This window comes from Humulus lupulus, chromosome 3, assembly GCF_963169125.1.
Source record: "Humulus lupulus chromosome 3, drHumLupu1.1, whole genome shotgun sequence".
NCBI lineage: Eukaryota > Viridiplantae > Streptophyta > Magnoliopsida > Rosales > Cannabaceae > Humulus > Humulus lupulus.
In genome coordinates, this window is record NC_084795.1 from 72,885,983 (window position 1) to 72,904,383 (window position 18,401).

At 28.1% G+C, this 18,401-nt stretch overlaps 1 protein-coding gene and 1 long non-coding RNA gene across 2 annotated transcripts; one reads left to right on the plus strand and one right to left on the minus strand.

Moving 5' to 3' along the window:
- Positions 1-2,802: 2,802 nt before the first annotated feature.
- LOC133822824 (protein STRICTOSIDINE SYNTHASE-LIKE 10-like) lies at positions 2,803-9,627 on the minus strand. The gene is made up of 3 exons (XM_062255265.1): positions 9,276-9,627; positions 8,227-8,496; positions 2,803-3,412 (listed from the first exon to the last, which is right to left on the minus strand). The coding sequence occupies exons 1-3, from the start codon at positions 9,560-9,562 to the stop codon at positions 2,881-2,883; spliced, it is 1,089 nt and encodes a 362-aa protein (XP_062111249.1). The 5' UTR covers positions 9,563-9,627; the 3' UTR covers positions 2,803-2,880.
- Positions 2,923-3,512, plus strand: LOC133822825 (uncharacterized). Its single transcript, XR_009888045.1, has 2 exons — positions 2,923-3,062; positions 3,174-3,512. It is a non-coding gene; the product is annotated as an uncharacterized LOC133822825 (long non-coding RNA).
- Positions 9,628-18,401: the final 8,774 nt, after the last annotated feature.

Sequence of the window (18,401 nt, forward strand, 5' to 3'; positions counted from 1 at the left end):
ATAAATACGTTTGATAACTTTTATTTTTATTTTTTTATTAATAATATAATATGAGGCGTTGATTTGAAGAAGAGAAAGAAAAAAAAACAAAAAGTAAAAAATGGTTTAAAAAAAAATTTGAAAGTGAAAAATTTTTGTTTTCAAAATTTAATAAATTTTAATTAAAATTTTTTAAAATAATAAATAAAAATAGAGTTACCAAACATTATTTTATGTTTAATTTTTAAATTTTTAATTAATTAAATAAAAAACTATTTTTTTAAGTGTTACCAAACATCCCTTTTATTTTCAAAAATTTTAAAATTTTAATTAAAATTTAAAAAAATAATAAATAAAAATAGAATTACCAAACACATTTTATGTTTAATTGTCAAATTATTAATTAATTAAATAAAAAATTATTTTTTAAGTGTTACCAAACAGCACCAATAATAGTGCTTAATTAATTAAAAAGTGTAACTTTAATTAAAAAAATGTAAAGTTATGAGAATGAACAACTATTATAAATTTAAACAATGCATTGATTTTAAATTTTATTTAACTAAATTTATTGGTAAATTAAAATTTAATATTATACCCAATTTATTTCATGTTGATGTTATATCTTACAAAATAGATTTTAGATTCTACTATACCAATCACATATTTTGATTTTGTTATATTTTTCAGATTTTCTACTAATCACATATTTTGTTTTTGTTATATTTCTACTAATTACAGATTCAGTTTTTTAAAACTCAAAATTAGTTTACAAACAGTGAATCAATCACATGTTTAGAAACATGTTTTCAGTCACTAAATCCATATTTTCATTTTAGAATCACATTTTTTTTTTAAAATACCATTTGTGGTTTTTACTATTGTCAAATATATGCTAGAATGAAGTGGTATTTTGAGGAGATGTTTCTACATTTAATCTAGGGTTTTGGGGTTTACTTTAATCATTTTTTATGAGCATTCATAGAAGTTATTTGATGATCATAAGGTTTCGGACATAAGGTTTTCCTACACCACTTTTCTCTCAAAGGCACTCACGCCAAGGTAAGGAAGTTAGACTTTGTTCTTGAGCTTATGTTGCATGTTGTATGCTAACGTTTTCAAGCACAAGTATTTGGGAAGATGAGATATTTGGCAATAGTTCTCCTAGAACAGTGACCGGGGTGGCCTTTGAGGACAATTATTCCTCCCAACTTCTATCCCATTTACGTGGTTGTATGTTTATGAATTTATGATGAAAGTTTTATGTTAAAGTTTATTAGCTATATTATTATATGTTTTGAGATTGTATAATGTTGCTATATTGTTGTCTACTTCCTTGCTGAGTTTTTAGCTCACCTCTTACTTTTCCCCCTGCAGGCAAGAAATGATTGTCTTTGGTAGCATGGTGAACTGAGATCGTTTCCCGAGTAGTGTATGTATCCTGTGAGGGGCTCATGGACGGGAAACGATCGAGGAACACCATAAATATCTTAATATTTATGTTTATTTTGTTTTTAAGCCACGTTCTTCAGCTATAAGACGATTTCATAATTCATGCAAACTATTATTTTGGTTTTAAACTCGGATATAATTAGTATGCATGTTTTTTCAATAAAGTATATTATGAAATATTGAAATGTCTTATGTCTAAAGCATGTTTTATGTCATTTACTTAAATATTTGTGAATATTTATAGTTATTAAAATTAGGGTGTTACAAATGTCCATCTCCAAACCAAAGTCTAAATACAATTTATTTATTTTATTTTTACATATAAATTATGCATAAAATATAAATATAAAATTTTGAAAAAAAAAATAAAAATATTGTTAATTGGGCAAGTTGGATTTGGGCAGGTTAAATTTTTGTTGGATTTTTCAGATTGCATTTTCTGTCAATTTTTTTGAGTTGTTTTGAGCGGATTATTATGATTGGGCGGGTTGAAATAAAACATATGAACATCCCTATAAGTCACTGTCGTGACTAAGCGAACAATGGCAGTGTAGAGGAGGTTGGGAATGAGTCGAAAGAGAAAGAAATGGGGTTCAACTAAGAGTAATAATATGTGCACCCAAAAAATATACACTCAAATATTACACACAGTGATCTGGCAGTTTAGCTTAGCCAAGCACATTTAGTAGAATTGGGAACCACTATTTTAAAAAGCAGTGACACGTCACTGTGTATAATGTTTGGATGTCTACATCATTACTCAATTAAGAGTAATAATATGTGCACCCAAAATATACACTCAAATATTACACATGGTGATGTGGCAGTTTAGCCTAGTCAATCACATTTATTAAAATTGGGACTTACTATTTTAAAAAGCAGTGACACATTAATGTGTATAATATTTTGGTGTATATTTTAGATGCACATATCATTACTCTTTAATAAATATGATTGGTTAGGCTAAAGTGTCACATCACTATGTGTAATATTTGAGTATATATTTTGAGTGCACATATTATTACTCTTTATTAAAATTGGGAGTCATTGTTTTAAAAAGAATTGACAATTCACTGTGTATAGTGTCTTGATGTATATTTTGGATACTAATATCATTACTCATAACACAACCTGAAACAGTATAAATGCTTTTTTTTTTTTTTTTCTTGTTTACCTATATGAATGTAATAATTTTATGTAATCTCGTATATCATGTAATTTCCTTTTAATTAAATTCACTAGGAAAGTAAAACTGAGATCTCTTCTCGAGAGTATGATGAGAACACCATCGATCATCTTATTTTTTTTCTTTCTTTTCTAACACTAATTCAGTCGTCTATTTGATTGGATAGTTTTTTCAACCCTTACTAAAAAAAAAAATCGTACTAAATTTTAAATTCCATCCACACAATAATATAATAAGCTTCTTTTAAGAAAATAAAATAAAAATTATTTGATTGGATGTAAAACACCAACATAAGACTTGACAGCAGAGCCAAACCACATGCTTCCGCCATGTTCTTCAGCTTCACTAACAGATTCAAGTGGGTTGCCGCCGCCGCCGTCCAACGCTTGCACTACGTTTCCATCTCTGTCAAACTTAACGGCAACCGGGTCTCGAATCCAACTTGGTAACACAACTATCCCTTTAAACTTTTGGTGAACTAGACTTTTGACGACGGCTCTGCCAGTGTTCAAAGCTACCCAAAACTCACCATTTTGGTTCGTTTTAATGTTATCAGGAGACCTACCTAGTTGGGCGAAGAGTTCCAAGGTTTGTGCCTTGGGTCCTTGAAGCCAATACCTGAAGATTTTCATTGTCGTAGACTCGGCTAGGAGGAGAAATGACTTGTCGTTGCTTAGGGCCACACCATCTGGAAAGGCCAGGCCTTTGAGCAAAACTGTTGTTTCATTTGTTCGTGGATCGTATTGGATTAGCCTTCCTGTTCTTTCTCTACTCAGTAATGAATATAACCATACCCTTTTCACCCAAAAAAAAAATTCAGATACAAATATTAGTTATTGTTTACACAAATTAATGAAATTGTGTGTAATATATATAAACTTGTAATTTTTTATTATTTGGTGGAATTATGAAAATTCCATTTAATTTAAATGAATGAATTATAAATCGATATGAATTAATACCCACGTTGAAAAATTCTTATGTGTATCTGACATACAAATGTTGAATGGCAGCATATATTAAACGAAGTAATTAGTTATCGCTAGGACACATAAAATAAATTAATTATTGATGTGCCTTTGCATTTCTTTGGAAAAAAATAATGGAAATGAATCTAAATATTATAATCATATTATTTTAAATGGAATGATTTTTCCATTATTTCAAATCATCATTCTTTCAACAACAAAATAAAATAAAAAATTGTCATTCCAATACATAATATTAATAAAAATTAATCGATATCATATTTTATTCTAATCTATTTTCTATTTTCATTTTTCCCAACAAGATGTTGTTTTGTTGATAATAATAAAATAGAAGAATGAGATTAGGAACATAAAAATAATGTAATAAAATTTAATATAAGTATAATTTTATTGCTATGCATTAAAATGAATATTTTTCTTTAGAAAAAATTAGGTTGAACAATCATTATACAAAAACAGCAGAAAAATTATTTCATTTTAAAGACATTTCAATACTTTAAATTATAACAAAAGGGGTTTTTTTTTCGACTGCAGTCCTCATTCTTTACACTTTGTAACACTTAGGTCCTGAAAGTTAATTTTGTATCAGTTAGGTTTCCAATCTTTTCAAATCATATCATTTAGGTCCCTAAATGCTATTTTTATTTCTTTTTTCTTTCAAAATACATAAATAAAATATAAAAAATGGTGAATCATTCTTAAAAAAAAAAAATTGGACCACTTAATTTATAACAATATCAAACATGGCATTGTAAAAAAATATATATTTTCATGATATTTTAAAAATATTTTTATAAACTAAATTAAATTTTCATTAAAAAAAATTCTTACCTATAAATTTTTAATATTAATAAGTGAACTATCACAAGAATATCAATATTTATAATGTACATACATATTTTTATTTTGTAATTTTTTTCTATAATGCAACTTATAACTAATCATATATATGTGTGTACATAAATAACGTATACTCACTATTATTAAGTTTTAAAAAGAATGTATGAAATAAAAAAGCATAAACATAATAAAAATTGATAATATCAAAATAATCGAGATAATGTAATTATTAATATTAAGTATAAAACAACGATGTAGGTCAGAATATTTTTTTTATTAAAACATTAATTTAATTTATAAAAATATTAAATATTTTAAAAAATTTCATGAAAATATTTTTTTGTCATGTCATGTTTGTTATTGTCATAAATTAAATGTTCAAATATTTTAATAATGATTCACCATTTTTTATATTTTATTTATGTATTTTGAAAGAAAAAATAAACAAAAATATCATTTACGGACCTAAACGATAAGATTTGAAAATGTTGGAGACCTAACAGATACAAAATCAACTTTTGAGACCTAAATGTCACAAAGTATAAAAAATAAGGACCGCATCTGAAAATAACCCTAACAAAAAATAAATAAAACTATATTCATTTTGTTTGATTGAAGATAAAGGAATATAAAAGAGAAAAATGGGTGGAAAAAAATTAGTAGGGCCCACCAATTTTTGTTTTCTTAAAAGAGAAATTCTTTAGTCCCTCACAGGACTTAGTCCTTCATGTGGGAGCCATTTTTTTGGCTAAGTGTCACTTGTTTGGGTGTTGTTGAAATTTTTATTTTTTGGTGTTTACTTGCTATAACCGGTTGTCTAAACTGGATGAATTTTTTTTTGTGGTGTGACTTTAAAAAGTGAGGACGTAATTGTAATTGTATGTCCAATAATATATATAATTTAGGGCTTTATAGTAAATTTATATTGAAGTTGGCACTTATTTACGATATTGGACACGTAAGATTTTGGTTGCTACTAAGTAATTATTAATGATTTGTTACGGAACACTATTAGGGTAGCACGTAACAAAAACTGATACATATTTTTATTGTGTTTATGTATAAGAAATGAATTAAGTTTCTTTTGGACAAATTTGATTTTTGTTTTATTTTTTTAATGTTAGGATGATTGAATTGCCATTAATTAGGTATGAGAATATATACTATATACATGGTTTGAGAATATATTATGTGGTAGAATGAGTCATATGAATTATGTATTCTAATTTTTTTAAGTAGTGTTAAAAAAAATTAAATCGTATAGAATGTTTAGCATTAATTATTTTTGGTAATATATTTGACTCTAAGATTAATTGGATTTAAAAAAACAAACAAACAATTAATTTTTTTTTATAGATTGTAGAATGTTTAACATTAATTAATTTTGCAAATATATTGGACAATAAAATTAATTAGATGTTTCTTTAAGATTTTTTTATAAATGGTAGACTTTTTAGCATTAATTAATTTTGTCAATATATTTGACAATAAGATTAATTAGATGTTATATATATATATATATATATATAAAATAGATGGTAGAATGTTTAGTATTTGATTATTTTTGTCAAGATATTTGACACTAAGATTAATTAGATTAAAAAAACATTTTACAAGTTTAGCATTAATTAATTTTTTCCAATGTATATGTGACAATAAAATTAATTAGATGTTTATTTAACAAAAAAATTTATAAATAGCATAATATTTAGCATTACTTAATTTTGTCAATATATTATGTATTTGACAATTAGATTAAAAATAAATAAATAGGTAGTAGAATGTTTAGTATTAATCATTTTTGTCAATATATTTTACCATCAGATTAACTAGATAACTAAATATTTAACATTAAATATTTTTGCTAATGTTTTTGACACAATTGTTTGTAGAAATAAATAAGTCAATTTTTTTTTTTATAAATTTTTTAATCAAAGTCTTCTTATACTGTTGATTTATAATGTTTAAGATATAATTTTAATTTAGCGAAACACAAATTATGTTTGATTAATATATATTTGTAGTAATTATTATAATAGATGCATATAATTTAATAAAATTTAAATTTAATTAGTAAAAAAAGGATAAAATTAATTGTTTAGGTCTTATTATCATCTTATTGTCATTGAAAATTATATATGTCAAAGGCTTAAAGAGTAGCATTTAGAAAATTATATATGTAATTTTTATATTACACTACTAACTCTACAAAATAGAATTATTTTATCACATTTTAATGTCAAAAAATAAATTATTTCTGGAGTTTTTAATTAATTTATTATGTTTTGAAGTAAATTTGAATTAATTAGCATTATTTTATTTGTATAGAATTTGTGTGTTTTTACACATATTTTGTTTAAATTTGTTGTATTTTAATTATTGGTAAATTTTGTGTTTAATTTCTAATCCATTTTCCTAATTTTAAGTGTGTTTATTTGGACAAGAAATAAAACTTAGAAACTGGTTTAGAAATTATAAAACAAAATAAGTGTAACAAAAAGTATTAAAAACAAGAACGTTGCCGATTGTTAGGAGCTACCAAAGGGTATATGAGTATTTTAAGACATTCTCACCCAAATATATAAATCTAACCATCTAAACACATAGTAAAATAAATCTGAGGGCTGAAAATTAATGAAGGACTAAGTCCTTCAAATAAAAGTGAGGGATGGAAGAAGTTCCCTTCTTAAAAATAGGAAGAAAAGTGAATAGAAAGATATAATATATACATGGTAATAAAATTACCAATTTACTACAAAATTATTCAATTATAATTATAATTATAATTTTACTTTTATTTTCCATTCTCTCTATTCTACCAAACAAAATGAGAGAAATGCATTTTCTTTTCTTTCACTCCTATTTTCGCTCTTCAATTTTTTCTATCCTCTTATTTTCTTTTTATAGAAAACAAACAAAGACAGGATTGTAAGCATTCCTACATTGTCATGTGTGTATATATTTACAACCATCGATGACATAAAATACTAATTTTTGCTAAAAAATTACGTTTTTACGGTCAAACATTTTTTTATTCAATTTTATAGTTTTAAAGAAATTTTTACATTTTTACGGTTTTGTCTTTTTTCTTTTTTTGTGTTATTTTCAAGTTGTTTTTAGATTTTTTTTCTTTTTTTGTATTTTTACGTTGTTTTTATTGAGGTTTATTTGGTCCAGTAAGTTATTTTCAAGTTGCTTTCATGTTGTATTTTAGTTTTTTTTCTTAAAAATCGTACTTTTAAAAATTTGAGTATGTATTTTTTAAATAAATAATTAAGAATCATAAAAAAGTAAAACAAAAAAAAAGTGTATTTAAGAATATATGAAAAGTTGTGGGTCAGCCAAATGAAAATAACGTGCAAACAGTCAATTATTATTATTCATGATACAGTATTTGAGTCTTACTATTCAATAGTCCTACAAAATATCATAGACAATTAATACTCAAATTTTATAATTTAAAACAGTGTGGTTATACATTAAATACTAACGTCGTAAATGTGCTATATTTAGTGATTTTAATGAGTTGTTATAATTATGTATGGCCGATGTTTTAATACTCTGCCATGTTTAGGCTGGATATATATACTAATTTAACTCACCTCCTTTTCCCATAATGCTTTATTTTATAGTTAATTTAATTCTTATGATTAAAAATTTGGCATATATATGTATATACACACATGAATCATGATTCTTCATGAATCGATATACTTTAGTTTCTTTAGATACAAACGATAAATATAAAAGTATTAATATTTGGTAGTGAATTTTACATACCTTCTCTGGAATAAGGTGCTGGAATCTGTAAAATAAACGACTCCAGTTTGGGTGTCAATATCCAAAGCATTTGCAAATCCAAAGGGTGATCCATTAGCAGAAGTGGCAACTTGCTGGGCCACGCCTCCACTGGGCCCTACCATCAGCAGCCCAAAATAAGCATCTGCGATGTAGAGATTACAAGTCCTCTGGTCAAACTTCAGCCCCAATGGCCTTCCACAGATTGGCTCGGTCTCCTCGTTGGTTGACCCGTCACATATACTCCTCGGCCTAATCAAACACAGTTGTGCATTGGCTTCACTTTCTCCAATAAAAAAACATTTTCATTTTAAAAATCAACGTTTCAACGTTTATAGTACTGTATGTTATTCCTTAAAAAGGTCATCAACTCCGTATAATTAAGTTGATATATGAGAGCTCTCTGTGTCATACAATATAACAAGATACATGTTTTATATCAACGTAAATGTTATATTTTTTATTTATTTGTACGTTTTTTTTATTATTTTTATCTATCATTATTAAATATTAAATATTAGATATTTTACATTATTATTTTATTATTACCATTAACGATCACTAATAAAATATAATTTTTTTTTTATATTTTCAATAAATCTCAACTTTTATAATTGTCTACTAGAGTACAATGTTAAAAATTGTGTCAAATATATCATATATTAATTTTGAAAATTGTTAAGAAATATTATTGGTGTCCAACACCACAAGTCTGTAGTATATCGTTATTAATGCAATCTAATATCAGATATCACTTATTTGAATTTAATAAGTATTATTTGAATTTAATAAGTATTATGAAAGATGTATCACCTTATATAATGTCGAGCTCCTTAAAATTTCAAATAACAATATTCATTAATTTTGTATGTCAAATATAACACAATATTTATATCTCATTAGAGATCTCCCGGATAATCTGAGTAGCTAAATATAGTATTTTTAAGAAAGTTAAGATGATATTTAAATATTTAATAATTTTTTTTAAACAGAAAATTTTAATGGAAAAAAAAAAGAAGAAAAAGTATTACCTGTTAGGTGAAGTGATGGCAAACTCTTTCCAACCCAAGTTTGGTCCTTCCCATTTAAGGATTGTACCATCTGATGCGCTGACGTAGGGGCCATTTCCATGGCAATCGAAGGCAATGCTTTCTGGACCAGAAGCCCTTGAGAGCTCTATCTGCTCGTAGTTTCGAGGGTACACAAAGGAAGCAGCTACAGCTGCTGCTGACGACGACGTCGACGACGATGATGGACTCAAAATATAACCCAAACCAAAGATGATTAACAAAAGTGGTGCCTTCAACATCATCATCATATCATGGCAGGGTGAGTACTACTACTCCTTTATATTCTCTGGGGTTTATGGATGCTGCTGCAATATATACATTTTTATATGCATACAAAACTTCTTGTTTATATTACATTGTATCCCAACTACCGGTGTTAATGCGTAGCAGTTTTTATTATTTATATTTATATCACATATTTCAATATGGGACTAATCAATAAATATTTTTTAATTGGAACAAGAGAAGTAAATGATATGTCTGTTTTTCAAGTGAAGTAGTTAAGTTAGTCCTTTTTGACAGTAAATTAACTGCCAACGTGTGTCTATATTTAAAAAGTAATGTTACATAGAGTTATTTGCCCATTTAAAAAAATACACACAATGATATAATACTATTCTAAACGATAGATATTTGCGGCGAAAATACATAAGTTTTTCACTTTATAACACTTAAATACATAAGTCTTTTTTTTTGCGGCTAAAGTACATTCCGTTAACATTTCTTGGCATCCGTTGTTACCTGGCCGTTAAGTACCAGGTAAGTGCCTACATGGCACTTTCTGATTGGTTTACGTGGATATTTTTAATTAAAAAATTCATTTAAATATTTAAATATTAAATAAAAATCATTAAAATTCTAATAAAAACTGATTTGAAATTCATTTTTTAATATAAATTAAATCTAAAAATCATTAATTAAAATCCCTAAAACAAAAAGTCTAATAAAAAATAAAACAAAAATCTTGTTAATAACTAATAAAATCTAAAACTCAAAAACTGAAAAACTGAAAAATCAAAGCTTGTTCTCTCCATTTCCCCTTTCTTCTTCTTCTTCTTCTTCTTCTTCTTCTTCTTCTTCTTCTTCTTCTTCTTCTCAGGTCTACCACCACTGAAGTTTTGGGGCTACTGGCAATGCGACGGGGTGGAGTTATGGTGTGACGGAGACCAGAGACGGAGGTTTGCAAGCTTCTCAGATCTTGGCAATAGTACTGTCGAGTTCGGGGCTTCTCAAATCAATAGTCGAAGTCGCGCAAGGTTGGTGCTTCTCAGATCTTGGCGATAGTACTGTTGAGTTCGGGGCTTCTTAGATCAATAGTCGGTGTCGGCTGGGTTGGTGCTTCTCAGATCTGGGTAGTCATAGTTGGGGCTAGAGAAGAAAAATTTATACGGATGGTGTTCGACATGATTTGGGTGTTCAATGGGATTAGGTGTTCTAGGTAGTCATCAGAAATTGGGTTTTCAACGAGATTTGAGTGTGTTTGGAGTATTCGGTGTTGGGTCATGGACTGAGAACATTGGGCGACTAGGCTCGCAAGCAATAGGAAGGGAAGAGCTACAATGGTCTCAACTTGTTTATGGAGTTTTTTTTTTCTGTGTATGTGAAATGGTACCGATAATTGTTGAAAAATGGTTTTGGAATTTTATATGAATAATGATGTTGATAGTGTTGAAGATAATTAAAACAATGGTTTGATGATGAAAAAATAAATGCATTGATTTGTACGGATTTTGAGATTAGTTTTGATTATGAGATTTGATTGAAATGTTAATTTTTTATGATTTGAGAATACAAGTTTTGTAATTGATCGTGAATATGAACAAGCTTGGGTTTGTAAATCTGGAAACGATTCATTCTTTAGCTCTTAATTATTTTAAATTTATTTTAATTTTGATAATATTTTAATTTTTAATTAGCTATTTATCAGATTTTTGTTTTATTTTTAATTATATTTTTAGTTTTAGGGATTTTAATCAATGATATTTAATATTAGTTTAGTTAAAATATGAATTTTAAATAATTTTTAATTTTTTATTAGATTTTTATTTAATTTTTAAATATATAAATGAATTTTTTAATTAAAAATATCCACTTAGACCAATCAGAAAGTGCCATGTAGGCACTTACCTGGTTCTTAACGGCCAGGTACCAACGGATGCCAAGAAATGTTAACGAAAGGTACTTTAGCCGCAAAAAAAAAAGACTTAGGTATTTAAGTGTTATAAAGTGAAAAACTTAGGTATTTTCGCCGCAAATATCCCTTTAAACTACACATAAAGTTAGTATAGTTCCAACTTAATAAATTTGAATAATTTATGTAAAATGAGTGTATCTAGTATTATTCTTATATAATTTGTAAGAAAGGCTAAGAAAATTCTATTTCCTACCTTTTTCTTTACTTGACAAATGAAATTATTCAAATATTTTATATTTTAAAAAATTTATAATTAAACAATATTATTGTTTAACATTAACATGGGAGAGTACAAAAGATAGTATAAAATGAAGTGTTTTTTAAAAGATATATATCTATTATATATTATTTAACGACCCACAATTTCTAATAGGGCTTACAGCTTTGATTAGTATGCCAGAAGAGAATAATTAATATATATATATATATGAATGTTTAAATGGTTAAATGCGTGAATATGTGGCATGCATGATTAATATGATTATGTAAATATACTATGTGAGCCATTTATAGCTTATAAATGCATATTTATAATTTTGGCCCGTTGATGACATAAATGTTATTATATGTGATAAATGGTTGGGACCACATTATTATGTGGATATATAATTGCAGCATATGGCTTGAGATGGTCCGCGAAATAGTCACAGCGGGGTTTAATACCCGGCTCGATTGGAGCCTAGGGGTATTTTTGGGAATTTAGAGAATATTTTGAGATTTATTAAATATGGGATAGGTATTTGGTAATTAATTGGATGACGAGATTAATTGGTAGATATTAGGAACATTTTAAGAGTTAGCGGGAACTGGAGAGAAAAGACTATTTTACCCTTAGAGTAATTAAATGGCTAAGTAGTTTAGGGGAGGACATTTTGGTCATTTTGTTATTGGGAATATGATCAGCTAAGGTACTAGAAGATGTTAGAATCCACTAGACACAAAGAATCCTTAAACACTCTCTCTTCCTCCCCTTCTATACGATTCTCTCTACCTCTCTATCATGCTTGAAGAGTTTCTGCTCAACTGAAGGTTAAGGCTAAGGAATTCAGTGGGGAAAGCTTGGGAACTTAAACTCAGGGATGGATTGGAAGATTAAAGATGAGAAGTCTACCAGCCAATTGAGGTGAGTTCATGTCTTTTATTATGTTAGAGAATTTAGATCATTAGGGTGAAATTAAGCTGAGTATTAGGTGATGAATTTCTACTGATTTGGGATGGTAATTTCAGTAGGATTGTTAAGGTTTTGTGTTTAAAATATGTGATTAAAAGTCCTAAGCTCGTAGCTAAGCTTGATTTTGGGTTAGAGTGTTTCTTAAAGTTGAATTATGTGGTTTTGGCTGGGAAAGATGCTAGGGAAAACCCATAAATTCTGGGCCCAAAGGGGCGTGCCGCGACCCAGCTCATGGGCGCCGCAGCCCGCATGCCTAGAACGCCTGGGCGTGCTCTCTGTTTTGAGGGCGCACCGCGACCCTAGGGGGCAAGTCCCAGCCTGTCTCCCCCTAAAGCTTGAGGATTGAGCCTCTGACTTGGGGGCACGCTGCGACCCTTAGGGTTAGGTCGCGACCCGCCTAGGGGTTTTTGCCTTAGGTTGGTTTCTAGGATTGGTAAGGCTCAGGGGTTTGAACCTAGGTACTCTGTACAATTTCTACTTCCTGGTTTAGTAGAAATCGAGGTCCCGAAGGCTATTTTTCGTCTCCTAAGTATTTATTTGGATTACAAATTGATGATTATCCATTGGCCACTGTGACCAAGTTTATCGCCAAGGCTCAGGACTGAGGATCGTGCTCGGGACCGTTTTGTATCCTCCGCTCGGAATTCAAGGTAAGAAAACTACACCCTTGTGTGGCTATATTGGGACTGAGATTCCCTGTATCTGAGTATATGTGTTGTGTAACTATGATACTGTTATTTGAAACATGAAATGAACGGCCTAAGAGAGCCGGGGCTTATGATTTGCGCACGGGACGCGGCTCTGCCACTGTGACCCAGGGTCAGCTAAATAAACAAAGGAATCGGCCTAAGCGAGCCGGAGTCAGTTGAGTAAACAGAGGGCTCGACTTAAGGGCGCCGACCCTGAGCACTTGTATATTGGTTGAGATATATTTCTGAACGTACATGTTTACTGTTGTTAGTTTGATGCTTATGATTTGTTGAGCGTTTGAATGACTGTCTTATGATTGATTGGATGCTATTACTAATCGTGTATTTGCTGTTATGGTTTTTTTGCTAGACCTTGGCTCACGAGTGTTACGTGGTACAGGTAAAGGCAAGGGTAAGCTGGACCAACCATGAGTTGGAGAGCTCTGGGGACGAAGTGTACATTGTCAGCTGCTCGTCTGCCACGAGCGAGGGAAAGTACAAGGACAGAGCCTAAAATTTATATTTTTCCATTAGAGTGGTCACTGGTAGTATATAACTTTTCAGAATTGTAAATTTCTCTCTTAAACACTTTTTTGGGATCCCGTGTACCAAACGTCTATTTTAATGAAAATTATATGTTTATGTTCAAAATATTTTAAACATAACTTGGTAATTGACCTTAGGATCACATTACTTTTCAAATGACTTGATTAACAAGTCTTGTACTATTTTAAAACACACAGTATAATAGTTTGGGTTATCAAGAGCATTACATATTATAAGTGTCTTTTTAATGGAAATTATTATTTTATGTTAGATATATTATAAGTGCCTCTTTAACGGAAATTATTGTTTTATGTTAGATTTAATAATTTTTTATATTGTTTTCTAACACTCATCTAAATAAGAAAAGTAATAAATGAGTATATAATTTTCTAATCACCTATTTCAAAATTTCATATTAAAGTATTAAAATTACTCTATTAAATTATGTTTTTTTTATAAATATATTTTTGTATATACAATTTTTATGGATTAATACTACTGGGATATCATAATTTTTATTGTTATACTTTGTATAAATGATGAGACTAAAAATTACTTTTGATTTCTCTAATGTACTACGTATATAAGGAAAAAATAATATACAAGCATATTATCAATAAGGAGATGTATCGTTTTTAATTTTACCAATTCTAATTTTTTTTAATTTTTATTTTATCACAAAATAAATAATTTGCTAATTTATTAAGAGCTTTTTTTATTTAGTCTTCTTTACAAAGATATACTTTCACCTTTACGCATTTAAAATATATAGTAGTTGCAGTAGTCTTCTTTACAAGTATTAGTTACAGTAGTTTTTCTTGTAATATTACCGTAAAACCTCTTTATAGTAATAATATTGGGACAAATATATTTTATGTACGACGATGTTATAACTTAATAAAATTATATTTATAAAATGTTGGAAATATACACATTTAAATCTAAATTAAATATTAATTAATAAAATATGTCAAATTCAAGTAAAACATTGATAAACAAAAATAACATAAAAATATAGTTACAATATACATATTTATATAATGTTGGAAATATACAAAAGATATTTTACAAGTCTAAATTAATAGAAAATTAATTTTATCATGAATTTTTCGTATGTAAAAGATAATATATATATATAAAATATTTCTCAATAGATATTATTTATGGATGGTTACCATAAATCACTAAACAAGTTTTTTTATAAGAAATTATTATAATGATGATGAATATAAATAAATAAAATATATAAAATCAACAATTTCAAAAATTTTAGATTAATTAGGCAATAAATATTAGTTGGAAAGATAATGGTCACATTAATTATTCTCATTAATTCCAAAGAATTTTTTTTTCTAATGGAATGGATAAAAGAAATGAATCAAGAATGAAGAAGAAATGAAGAAAAAATATTAAATAAGATATTTTTATTCTTTATTTAATAAATATGTGACTATAATGTCATTAGATAGCCCTTCTAAAAGTTTGAAAGTCAAAAATTTATTTTTAGAAATATTAATTAACAATTATAAATATGAATTATTGATCTTAATTCAATAATTAATATTAAGTAATCATCTATGGATAGTAACCATATGTCTCCATATATATATATATATAAATAATTAATATTAAGACAATTATTACTATGTGGATGCATATTTTCTAAAGACTATGAGACTAAGAAATATTATATCTTATTACAATGTGGGGCATATTCTTATTTTTAATTGGTTTCAAGTTGGGACTAAAACTTTTTATGACTATATATGAGAGTTATTTTTATATAAAGTAACATTTTATAGATATTTTACTGTAATTAATTTTTAGTTTTATATCTCAATTATGTTAGGGAGTTACCTTCTAATTCTCTTGTTATCTTTACAAGGTAAATATGAGACTATTTTGTAGTAATTAGAAAAATTAAGATGTAAATATAAAGTTATTTAGATTTTATGTATTAACGAAATTTTTTGTATGTATATATTAATTATTAGTTGAAAATGCAGATATGGTATAATATTATAAGAATTAATTATGCATGTAAACTAAGAGTAGAATTATTATATATACGAGAGTAGACTAATGTCTCACACAATAAGTACCACGTGCAAATACAAATAGACTTTATTATTACTTTGATTTCAATTTTATAGTAGTGTAGTGTTCAATAATATCACAAATATATATATATCAGTTTTTTTTTAGAAGTACTAGCAATCTTTTATTTCAAATTTTTAATCAATTTCTATTTCAAAAATACATGTTACAATATTTTTTTCAATTTTTTTATGACGGTGTTCATTGTAGTTACAACATTTTTTTGTAAAATTTTGAAAAATTTTAGATAATTTAAACAAAGTTCCAGATATTCTGAATTTTCATGCGTATTATAAAATTTACAAATCTATTTTTAGTACGTAAATTATTTAAAATTATTCAAAAATTTAAAAAAAGGATGTCATAATAATAAAAAAATACTGTTATGAAAAAAATTAGAAAAAAAATACTTCATCGTATAATTCTAGGAATGAAGATTGATTAAAATGTTGAAGTAAGAGGTGAATCGTATCACCTCTCTTTTCTTTTTTCTGAATGGATATAATTTTTATATATTATTATGAGAATCACTTAAAAGTCATACACATTTATTATTATAGATATGGAGTAGACTGTTAAGATAAGGTGATACAACTACAAATCATAATGATACGTTTAGGAATAGGAATTTGCGTTAGCGGATTAATTGTGTTCAAATCATCCCAACGACCATTATGAACAACATATAATTCAATCTCAATAATAATTGTGACACAATTTCAAGCTCACCCCCACTAATATCCAACCCTTTATTTAGATTGATCAACTCGATATACCACTTCCAAATAACATGTTTAATAAATTAATATTTAACAGACTTATTAAACATACTATATGCAAATAATGTACAATAATGCATATTTATTTAGTTTTATTTAAAAAAATTATTAATTAATTTTATAAAATTTTTATAATTATCATATAAATTTTAAATAAATAAATAATATCATATATAAAAAAAAAACATAAACATATTAAAAGAAAAATTAAACCAAAATAATGTTTATGATTTTTTATTTAAAAAAAATGATACGATAATTTTTTAGAAGACAAACTACTTTATTTAAGATACAAAATATTAATTCATGATATTATTCAAATCACACCTTAATGATTGGATAAGAAACTTCTTTATTCTTGATAGAAGATAAATGTTATTCTAATTTCTTATTTAGTTATATAGTCATACTATTTGTATACCCACAGCATTTATACATAATGTATTTATTATGTATTATAATAATAATATTTTATAACATGTGAATCTATATTTATATAATTATTAAATATCTATTTTTGTATTAAATGTTATTATAATAATATTTTATAATATTTGAATTTATATTAATATTGTTATCCAATAAATTAGCATTAGTGACGTGGCGAATAATCTCTTGACACGTGCCTGACACCTGGAGCGTCTGCTAGAGTATCGACCATGAGACACACCAGAAGCAGGACATACCTGTTTTTACCACGACCAGACTGGTCGGTGGTTCCGCTGGCAAAGCAACATTTATGGAAAGATCTTATGTATCCCGAATTTATTTCACGCAATCTTCTGAATATCCCATGATTCAAGGGATAATATCTGTAACAATATTGGGCAACCCCCCATGGGCCTATAAAAAGCAAGAGATGGCTCATGGGAAGGGACCTTTTGGCAGCTAAAAAACCATAGGAATATAGAAATTATCTGTGAAAACGAGGATTGTTTATGAGGAGTGTTGAAACTCATTGAGCCCAAGCTCTCTGATCGCACTTTTGTACCCATATCAATATCATTCTAAGTGGACGTAGGTCATTACCAGATTCTGGGGCCGAACCACTATAAATTACTGTGTTTTCTTTACTTTTGTCATTACGTTATTATCTATACATATTCGCCTATATCATTCATTTTTTGACTCCGTGTCAGTTGGCTAAAACGAGGGTCAACATTCTGGTGCTTTCATTGAGAGGGCGACTCATCATTGTTGATAAAACTAATGGCGAAAGCAGGGAAGAAAGCTGCTCAGACTGCCGCTGCACCGTCGAACCCGCCACCTCCTCCTCCCCCAGCAAGCATGGCGGAAGATGAACCGCAACTAGATTTTGAAGAGGAGGAAATGGACGATGCGACTTTGAGGAGCACCTTGGGCACGTTGCAGGAAGAGCTGGCAAGTCTGAGGGCCAATCAAGAGACTGCCGCAGAAGCTATGGCGAGGCAACAGCAGGAACTTGATCGTCAGAGGGCGGAGTTGAGCGAGAGACAGGCGGAGGTGGATCGCCACCAGACTGAGGCCATGGCAGCCCTTGAAGCGGCCTTGCTGTTGGCCAGAAATCAGGCCGCGCCTGCCTCACAGCCTAATCAACCTGAAACTGGGCCACCCCAGGGAGGTCCCAATCCT

What these genes read in the sequence shown, in the direction of transcription:
- LOC133822824 (XM_062255265.1), bottom strand. Translation starts at nt 9,562, where the DNA reads ATGATGATGATGTTGAAGGCACCACTTTTGTTAATCATCTTTGGTTTG. An exon ending in GCCATCACTTCACCTAACAG is followed by an intron (nt 8,497 to 9,275) that starts GTAATACTTTTT and finishes GTGTTTGATTAG; the next exon opens with GCCGAGGAGTATATGTGACG. An exon ending in AGCACCTTATTCCAGAGAAG is followed by an intron (nt 3,413 to 8,226) that starts GTATGTAAAATT and finishes TTGGGTGAAAAG; the next exon opens with GGTATGGTTATATTCATTAC.